The sequence below is a fragment of the Zingiber officinale genome, chromosome 7B, assembly GCF_018446385.1.
Source record: "Zingiber officinale cultivar Zhangliang chromosome 7B, Zo_v1.1, whole genome shotgun sequence".
NCBI classification, from domain to species: Eukaryota; Viridiplantae; Streptophyta; class Magnoliopsida; order Zingiberales; family Zingiberaceae; genus Zingiber; species Zingiber officinale.
The window spans coordinates 92,542,449-92,552,570 of NC_055999.1; the positions used below are offsets into that span (position 1 = coordinate 92,542,449).

At 42.9% G+C, this 10,122-nt stretch overlaps 1 protein-coding gene across 3 annotated transcripts; it reads right to left on the reverse strand.

Annotated features, from left to right (window-relative positions):
• Positions 1-6,633: 6,633 nt before the first annotated feature.
• On the reverse strand, positions 6,634-9,442 carry LOC122006266 (protein HOTHEAD-like). 3 transcript variants are annotated; one of them, XM_042561710.1, is made up of 6 exons: positions 9,303-9,442; positions 8,708-9,062; positions 8,162-8,475; positions 7,680-8,068; positions 7,024-7,595; positions 6,634-6,904 (listed from the first exon to the last, which is right to left on the reverse strand). In XM_042561710.1, the coding sequence occupies exons 1-6, from the start codon at positions 9,433-9,435 to the stop codon at positions 6,850-6,852; spliced, it is 1,818 nt and encodes a 605-aa protein (XP_042417644.1). In that variant the 5' UTR covers positions 9,436-9,442; the 3' UTR covers positions 6,634-6,849. The 3 variants fall into 3 exon arrangements, with proteins under 3 accessions (XP_042417644.1, XP_042417645.1, XP_042417643.1); XM_042561711.1 differs by having other exon boundaries at positions 7,024-7,586; positions 8,708-9,065; positions 9,303-9,435; XM_042561709.1 differs by having other exon boundaries at positions 8,708-9,065; positions 9,303-9,435.
• Between the last annotated feature and the right edge of the window lie 680 nt (positions 9,443-10,122).

Sequence of the window (10,122 nt, forward strand, 5' to 3'; positions counted from 1 at the left end):
TCGGAGCTAAAATCTTTGATTCGATGATGCAATCAAACAGTTTGGTTTCATCAAGAATGAAGATGAACCTTGTGTCTACAAGAAGGTTGTTGGGAGCACAGTTGTCTTCCTTATATTGTATGTGGATGACATACTACTCATTGGGAAAGACATCCCTTTGTTGCAGTCTGTCAAGACTTGGCTAGGGACTTGTTTCTCAATAAAGGACTTAGGTGAAGCATCCCGCATTCTAGGCATACAGATCTATAGAGATAGATCTAAGAGATTGTTTGGCCTAAGTCAGAGTACATACATTGATAAGGTACTACTTCGGTTTGCTATGCAGAACTCCAAGAAGGGATTTCTGTCGATGTCACATGGTATGAGTCTTTCGAAGACTCAAGGTCCCTCTTCTAGAGAGGAGAGAGACCGCATGGATCAGATCCCTTATGCTTCAGCCATAGGATCTATCATGTACGCCATGTTATGTACTCGTTCTGATGTCTCGTATGCTTTGAGCATGACGAGCAGATACCAGTCAGATCCAGGTGAAAGTCACTGGATGACGGTCAAGAATATTCTTAAATACTTGAGAAGGACTAAAGAATATTTCTTGATATATGGAGGCGATGATGAGCTAGCTATAAAGGGTTACAGTGATGCCAGCTTCCAGACCGACCAGGATGATTATCGATCGCAATCAGGGTTCGTGTTTTGCATAAATGGTGGTGTTGTGAGCTGGAAGAGTTCGAAACAGGACATAGTTGCTGATTCTACAACAGAGGCCGAGTATATTGCTGCATCAGAAGCAGCAAAGGAGGCAGTTTGGATCCGCAAGTTCATTACTAAGCTTGGGGTGGTTCCTAGCATAGCTGATCCTATATAGGGGTGGCAATTTTTGACCCGACACGAAAACACGACCCGAATCGAACACGAAAAAATCATATTAGGGTTGGGTAGTTTTAGGTTCGGGTCGAAATCGGGTCGACCCAATTGACCCATTTAATAAGCAGGTCGAGTTCGGGTCAACCTGAAATGACTCAATTATAACCCGCGAACCCGTTTATAATTATAAATTTAAACTAAAATTACAAATTTAAAAAAGTTAAAAACCCTAAACATAGAGATGTGTTATTGATTGCAATGTTGCTATGATTTATCATTTATGATATGGATTTTCAATTTATGTAGATAAATGTTATTTTTAATTTTTAATTTAATATACAAAATTCTTTATTGAATTCAGGTCATGTTTGGGTCAAACGGGTCAAATGGGTCAAACGGGTCAACGGGTCAAACGGGTTAAACGGGTCAAACGGGTTAAATGGGTCAAACGGGTCGGGTTCGAGTCAAGTGCAAATAAACAAATCAGGTTCAGGTTGAATAATTTGACCCGAATTCATAATCAGGTGGGGTTCAGGTTGTCATTTTCCAACCCGCCAACCTGCCAACCCCAACCCGTCAACCCAAACCCGAACCGAATTTCCACCCTTAATCTCATAGAGCTCTATTGTGACAACAATGGAGCAATAGCACAGGCAAAGGAACCTCGCTCACACCAGCGGACCAAACACATACTACGACGCTTCCATCTCATTCGAGAGATCATCGATAGAGGAGATGTGAAGATTTGCAGAGTACCCACTGAGGCTAACATCGCAGATCCCTTGACCAAGGCTTTGGCACAGAGAAAGCATGATGGTCACACTAGGTCATTGGGCCTTAGAGCCTTTACTGATTGGCACTAGTGCTAGTGGGAGATTGTTAGTTAGAGCCCTAGAGCCAATCATTTGATGATTGTTGTATGGACTCGTTGTATCATATTTTTATATATATAAAGGTATTTGTTTATGGTTATTATGCTTACTTGTATTGGTATCAAATAACTAAGTATAATAGCGTCCTTGAGTAGAAAGTTCTTACCTATATCAATCGGTTAGTTGAATCGATAGTGAGATGATATAGGGAACACTACTCTTAATCATTCCTAGTCAAGTATTAGCATTCAGGGACAATGTTAATGCGACGAGACTAGCATGTAGGTCAACTTGATGACTTGATCTCACAAGTCATGGATATGGAGATATCAAGTTAACACATGGGTATGCATTGGAGAATGTATACTGAATGACCCGCCATGAGAAAGTATCATGGATCGTTATATGAGTGTCATATACTTTCTCATGTGGCTATTAGTATGACTATTAGTCCTAGGACCTGAAGTCACCATGGTTCCCTACATAAGGAGTTGCATACTTTTGCTTCGTCAAACGTCACCCGTAACTGGGTGGACTATAAAGGAAATTATTGGGTATGTAACAAATTATACGGAGGGATGTGAGTGATGTAGATGGGATCTATCCCTCCTATATGACGGGAGAGACATCGATATTCTTGATAGAGTGAGACTACTAAGTGCATGGTCATGCCCAAATGAGTCAATATGAGATGTTGAGCTCATTTGATTGAGTGAGTCTACTTGGAGTTCAAGATTTAGATTGATTAGAGGATGACACGGTCTATGCCTCACATTGATCAATCTAGATGTCAAGGATAGAAGGGCACTTGTCATATATTGTGAAGAGTCATAATTAGTAGTCACAAGGTGATGTTGGATCTCAACATTATTATAACTTGGGTAGTAATGATGTGTTGCTAGATACCGCTCATTACTTATGCTTCTAAATGGGTTTAGGAGCATTGACAACGTTATAAAAACCTATAGGGGCACACACAAAGGGCAATTAGATAGAGATTAGGTTCATTTGATGAACCTAAAGGATTAGGTTTATATGATGAACCAAATTGGATTAAGAGTAATCCAAATTAGGCTAATTGAGTTGGTCTCAATTTGGTTCATGTGTTAGATGAGTCTAATTTGGACTTAGACTCATTGAATCAATTTAATTCAATGAATAAAGATTCATTAAATTAAAATTGACTTGAACCAATAGTTTGATTAGATCAACCATGGGAGAGAAGTGGTCAAATTTGACTTGACTTGAGAGGAAGATGAAGAGTCAAGTTTGACTTGATCATTTGCCACCTCATTTGTGAGTTGGCATTAAGTGGGCCAATTATGATGTGCCACTTCATCAAGGCTAGCACATGTGTGTGCCACCTCATGAGGGAGATCAAGAGTTGTGACTCTTGATATCCCATGGAGGTTTAAAAGCCTTTCTTGGAAGTGGCTAGCCACTTTAGTGCTTGTGTGAGTTTCATTTTTGTGTAACTCTCATCTTCTTCCTCAAGCTCTCTCTTCTCTCCCTCTCCTCCACTTTGGCCGAACCTTTCAAAGGTGCTAGCACACCTTTTGTTTGGTTTCTCCATCTCTTTCTTGTATGGATACATAGAGGAGTATCTACTTTGATACTCTCGAGATCCGACGAACCTTGGACGAACGGGATTAAGCGAAGGGCATCGCATCAAGGGTAAAGCTCTTCTCCTTTGTAGATCTAGTTTAGATATAGGTTAAAAACTCGTACTCGAAGTTTTACGAAATTTTATTTCTTCGCATGGATCCGGTGGCGGGGTTTCATGGTTTCCGCAACGCAAAAAGTGATTTTTGCGACCCGAAAACCCCAACAATTGCTGCCATCTTCGTCTTACACGGAATTCATCATCACCGCTCGTGCCTATACATGAGTGAACAAAATGTAGTTGTTGAATGCATGATTAGACATATTATAGAAATGGGTCTCACCTTACTTAATCATGAGACTATATCACTTTATTTCTTGAGATGAGACATTTTTCACTGCGGCTTATCTAATTAATCGACTCCTAACTCTTACGTTGCATTGTCGGTCACCTTTTGAGATCTTATTCCATCGACCTCTTGACTATGATTTTCTTCCCACCTTTGGTTGTGCTTGTTATCTCCTGACTTGGCCTTACAATTGTCACAAACTGAATTTTCAGTCTGTCAAGTGTGTATTCCTTGAGTACAGTGATGCTCACAAAGGATATTGGTGTCTCCATCCACCTACAGGTCAAATTGTTATCTCTAGCCATGTTCACTTTGATGATACCTCATTTCCATTTGTTGCACCACAATCCTTAATGCCCTCTAACTCTATGCCACCAACACTGACTGCAATGCTTCCTTCGGAGCTCTCTATTTGGTCTTCTACTGCTCTAGAGGACTCTTTGCCTCCACCTTCTAATCATTTGGATGCATCACCTCATTCCAATTCAGACACTACTGTTTCTTCATCCCCTACACCATCTGCTGCATCCACCAGTGGCCCTCTCAATGTAACGGCTTTCTCCTTGCATTATATGGCTACTCGTTCCAAATCAAAAGTTGTTGCACAAATTGTCATCACAGAGGATTGTGAACCAACCTGCTTTACCATTGCCAACACAAGCCCTACTTGGCTGGACATCATGACTTCCTAATTCAAAGCCCTCATTCAGAATGACACTTGATCACTTGTTCCCCGCACATCTACTCATAATATTGTTGGCTACAAATGTATTTTCAAACTTAAGCGTCGATATGATGGGATCATCGAGCGTCACAAAGCTCGTTTTGTCACCAAAGGTTTTCACCAATAGCCTGGTATTTACTATATTGAGACTTTTAGTCTTGTCATTAAACCTACCACCTTACACACAATTCTTGCTCTTGCTGTCACTCAAGATTGCCCTATCCATCAACTTTATGTTAGTGATGTGTTTCTCCATGGGACTCTTCGTGAGGAGGTTTACATGTCTCAACCACCTGGCTTCACACATCCCGACTTTCCTAATCATATATGTAAACTTCACAAAACTATCTACAGTCTCAAATAGGCTCCTCGATAATGACATGCCAGACTACGAGCATCTTTCCTTTACTTGGGTTTTCATGAATCTAGGTTTGACTCCTCATTATTCTTCTATCACTTTACTCAGATCACTTAATATCTGTCGATTTATATTGATAATATTATATTCACTGGCAATTCCTCCTCTCATATCTCTGCTATGCTTGCTCAGTTGTGTGAGAGCTTTCCTCTGAAAAACCTAGACCAACTTCACTATTTCCTCAGTATTGAAGCTACTCGCACCCCTAAGGGATTTTTCTCTGTCAGTCCAAGTATGTAGCAGATCTTCTATCTCAGGCTAAAATGGACCATGCCAAGCCTTTGCATACCCCAATTTCCTCTGGCTCCTCTCTGTCGCATGATAGGGATCCCTTGCCTAAGCCTCACATGTATCGGAGCATTGTTAGTGCCCTATTGTACCTCACCCTCAGTCATCTCCCTGAGATTTCTTTTGCGGTTAATCGAGCATGTTAGTTTATACAATCTCCTACTTCTTCTCATTGGGTGGCAGTCAAACGCATTCTCCAGTATCTTCAACACACTCCATACCATGGTCTTCTAATTCGGCCATCTACCTCTCTTGATTAGACAATGATCTTCGATGTTGATTGGCCATTTCTTAGAATTCCAAGAAACAACATGTTGTCGCTCGGTCTAGTACTGAATCTAAATACAAAGTCTCCTAGCTCATGATACTACTGAACTCTGCGGGGTATAGTCACTCTTAACAGAACTGTGAGTTTCTTTACTAGACCCATCGATCCTTTGGTGTGACAATATTGGTGCAACTTTCTTAACTGCTAATCTGGTGTTTCAAGAATGAATCAAACATATTAAGATTGATTTTCATGTTTTTCGTGAACGAGTCGCTCGCAAGATACTTCGAATACACTATATTTCTATCCAAGATCAGGTTACTGATATCTTCACAAAGGGTCTCTCCTCACATTGATTTGCTCTTCTCCAGGACAAGCTCAATGTGTGTGCCTCCCTTTTTCAATTGAGAGAGGTTGTTAGAGATAATAATATAATCCTCCAAGATCAATTACAATTACAATTACAATCATATCAAAATAATCACATCAATTCCATAAAATTAATCAAGAATTAATATTCAATTGGATCTTCATAAATACATGATTACACTCTAATTTTAACATAATTCCCATTACTAAATTCTTCTCCACGCCCATTGTTTTCTTTATCTTTAACTCGTACAAATGCTATCTGATCTCTCCCAAGCAATCATTGTCATTAAGAATGAATTGCTCTTGTTCCAACGCAATAAATTTGCATCAAAAAGTAGCCGTGAAACTCGCGGGCCACCAAGTCTTTTTAGGACAGAGGGCCAAAGAGCTTGGGGGAACCAACCATGTTGTTTCAAGGTACGGGCATCCAAGGATGTACAGTGGAGTATCATCAAACTCATTTCTCGACTACAAAACCGTGCAATCTTTAACTGATCAGGAAGAACAAAGGTGGACCACACGTAGCTAATTAAGATGGCAGAAGTTGAAGGTCTAGAGGCCTACGCGAGAGGGCTATTACGACACTGAAGGCCCCCTTACTTGCGTAGCTCAATTAGTTCAAACGTTTCTGAAATTAACTTTCAACCTTTCGCCATTTGAGTAGTTTGAGTTTGCTGCACAATAATCAGTTAACTTATTTGTCCATGAACATTCACAACTTAATCTGTATCTTTCATAGTGCAGAAGACCAATTAATATGATTTGGGCGTGTTCCATATATCAGCTGGTCAGCTCCAATAATTTACTCCAATGTGTCTCGATAAAAGGAAGAAGAATTAAATAGGACAAACTTTTTGCAATGTTAAATACAATGATTCCAATAAACCAAAAACTGAATTTTAATTTATTTATTAGGCAAATATAGTTAACATACATTTGTCAAACATCTATGTATGTATTCCATCTCTTTCTAAATGTTTCTTTCTTTCTTTAAGAAACTTTTCACAATAATCCCAATTCCCAGTAATAATCACCAGACCAAGGTTCTTTCTTCTATATCGCAGTGCACACGCACACAAAATGGCAATCACTTATACTCCTGCTGCTCTTCCCAGTCTCTCCCTCAGTATCTTCACTCCCATGTATCTGCATATCAAACGCACACAAGAAGCATATATAAATTAAGTGTACAAGTGATTAGATTTGTGACTGCAAATTCTCCAAGGTCTCTTCTTGGAAGAATTCCAATGATATTATTTGCCTACCTTCCCATCATCATGACGGTAGCCTGTGGGTTCGTCCCCGGTGACCTGTAGAACGTGGAGCCGTCCACCACCCTGAGCCTGTGTACGCCGAGCACCCGGTACTTGCCGTCGACCACCTTCCTGACGCAGCAGCCGCCGTGGTAGTGCCAAATGGTGGTGACAGTGTCCCTGCAGAAGTGTTCCACCGAGGCGGTGTCGTTGGTATGCTTAGGAATCAGGTTCACGTTCGCCCGCACGCTCATGTTCAGCAGCGCTTCCATCGTGTAGGTGTCTTCGATGGTGAGGTCGGCGAATCGCTTCGTCCGCACCACTCGCCCGATGCTGCGGATCCCGTACACGCACCGCCGAAGGTCCAAAGGGTGGCTGAAGTAGTTAAAGGTCACGGCCGGCGGAGTGTCCACGTCGCCGTCGACGAGGTGGATGCCGCCCCGGGACAGCGGCCCGTCTATCTTCTCCAGTATGAAGCCGCCTCGGAACGCCTCCCTCGGCAGGGTTTTCTTTATTTCCCTCGCGTACTTTTGCGCCGCCTCGAGGCTCCTCTGATTCGGAGGAATCGTCGAGAGCTGCCCGATCTTCAAACACACCACCATCAAGAAATTGATTGAAATTGTAGCTTGAAAGATGAATAACGATGCCGCGCGGAGATGGACGACTACCTCGGCGGACATGACACCGTGATGGCACTTGATGCTGTCCGATGACTGGCTGAAGCCGCTACTGGCCTCGATGAAGACGCCGCGATGGGTGATGCCGACGGTCTGAATCAGCGACTGTCGTATCGACTTTTTCGTGGGCATGAAGATGGAGTTGAGCGGGTTGTCCGCCATCCCCTTCCCGACGTGCGGGTTGTCGACGACCACTGGAATGCCCAATTTCTCGAGATCCTTCCGCGGCCCGATCCCGCTGAGCTGCAGCAACTGCGGGCTACCGATGGCGCCCGCCGACAGAATCACCTCACTCCGGCTTCCGTCCTCGAGGAGAGCCAGGTGCCGCTTGCCCGATTCGTCCTTGAATTCGACCCCTGCCGCTGTCGGCCACCGCCGCCCTGATGTTGATCGATGCATGGTTACTTATAATAATACTACATTATCGCAAAATTCTTCTAGTGAGTGAGGAAGTTGAAGCTTAATTTAATCACCGGCTCCTCCGTCGAAAATGATCCTCTCGACGGTGGCATGGAGGAGAACTCTGAGGTTGCTGTGGTTCGCTGAGGCGAGGAGGTCTGCGGCAGTATGGCGGAAACCGTCCTTGTCAAAGATGGTGCCCCCAATCTTGGTCCCGTAGAGGTGGTCGTAGGTGTAGCCGTTGAAGGGCCCGACGCCAGCCTCGAGCAGGCCGTCGCGGAGGGCCGCCTGCCACGGAGCAACCTCTGGCCAGTGTACGATCCTCTGCTCCACCCACCGATACGCCTCGTTCACCAACTTGGCGTCCCACCCCGCCGCCTTCACGTAGCTGCATAATTATTTCAAAGTTTAACATTTTGTTTTTTCAATAATGCAAAGCAATTGCATAACGACGCTAGCTAGCTAGCTACAGAATCTAAGAAGAGGTCCAATTTTAACCTCTTTTTTCGTCTAATTTATTGTGAATTAGATCTCAATCGTTAAGAGTCAAAATTACTTTTTGGTGTTTTTTAAATTAAACGCCTCAAAAATTTATAATTGCATTTTGATTGATTGATTACCTTGGACTGGCTCTGGTGTAGAAGCCGGCGTTGATGCAGGTGCCGCCGCCCAAGACTCGAGCTCGAGCGTTGATGACGCCATCGGTGGAAATGAAGGGCTGAGATGGTGCAGAAGGGGAGGTGTCCGTGAGGCAGATGTGGAAGTTCTGCATGTGAGAAATGTTGGGGTTACCGTACGGCGAGCCACCCCGCTCCAGCACCAGCACGCTGTAGTTCTGGGAGAGAGTGGCCGCCAAGGGGCACCCAGCGGTGCCGCCGCCCACAATTATGTAGTCGAATCGCTCCTTTTTGGCCTGCGAGAAGCAACTCGCTTCGTGCAGGTAGGGATAAGAATGCTTCTCGTTGCCGCAGGAATCTGCTGCGTGCAATGAGAAATTTGTTCAGATTATATATATTGGTAAAATTCCAAGAAAAATCTCTTCAAATTAAAGGTCCAGTTTAGTTTGATCGATGATCACAGGAATGCAAATTGGAGCGAACAGGGGAGTAAATTCTTCCTTCAAAATGTCGCCTTTTTTAGTCACTGCGCGCACTGAAACATTTCATGCATTTGCGGTTGCGCTCAATGAGAAGGGAGAAAATCAAAGAAACATACCTTGTGCCGTTTGGAGTACAATGAGGAAGAAGCACAAGAACTTGATCAAGAGATCCATGAAGAAAGAATTCAGCGATCTTCTATTCCACTTGAAGAAGATGCAGTCTGATCTGTAAATGCAAATTCGGTGCATTTAAGAGGGACAACAAATAGCACAGTGGTGCATTAAAAGAAACTATATGAAGGCTGAGCTGGAGTGGGGTTGATCATTCATGCTATGAAACTAAGAGCTAGGAGGATGAATTTCTCTTAATGATTTCTGCTCTCTCTTTATCTTGTTTTGGTTTTACAACCAATTAATTGAGAAGGAATGCACAGCTGCAGAACAAATCGATGGCTTCATGGGAGGAGTGTGTGGCTTGGTCATTAGATTTTTCATCTGCAATAATGATGAGAGGCTTCAAAAAATTGGAGGTTGGGGGGGCGTTGTCGTTGGCACAGAGAATGCGGACACAGTTGGTGTCATGAATGCGACCAAGTATGGTGTTAAGAAGTGTGATGAAGGTTCCTTTCCATCCTCCAATTCTATTGGCATCAAATTCTAACCGCTGTTGATCAGTACTCTATTCACTAGCAATCAACAATCCTGTTCCTATTTCAGCCAAATTTGACAGCTAAAAGGTGCTGATTTGTAAACATTTTTACTAGACTACTCAAGATTTCTTTTATGTATAGAATTACTAAGGCTGGCTAGGGATGACCACTAGTCTCCTAATAATCAAGTTCTTGAGTGAATGTCAAAGTTGAGTCTAGTAGTCTAAGCCTTGATAAAAAGGAAGTGGACTGAGAAGGAAAACTCAAGGTCTATTTGTATATCTTG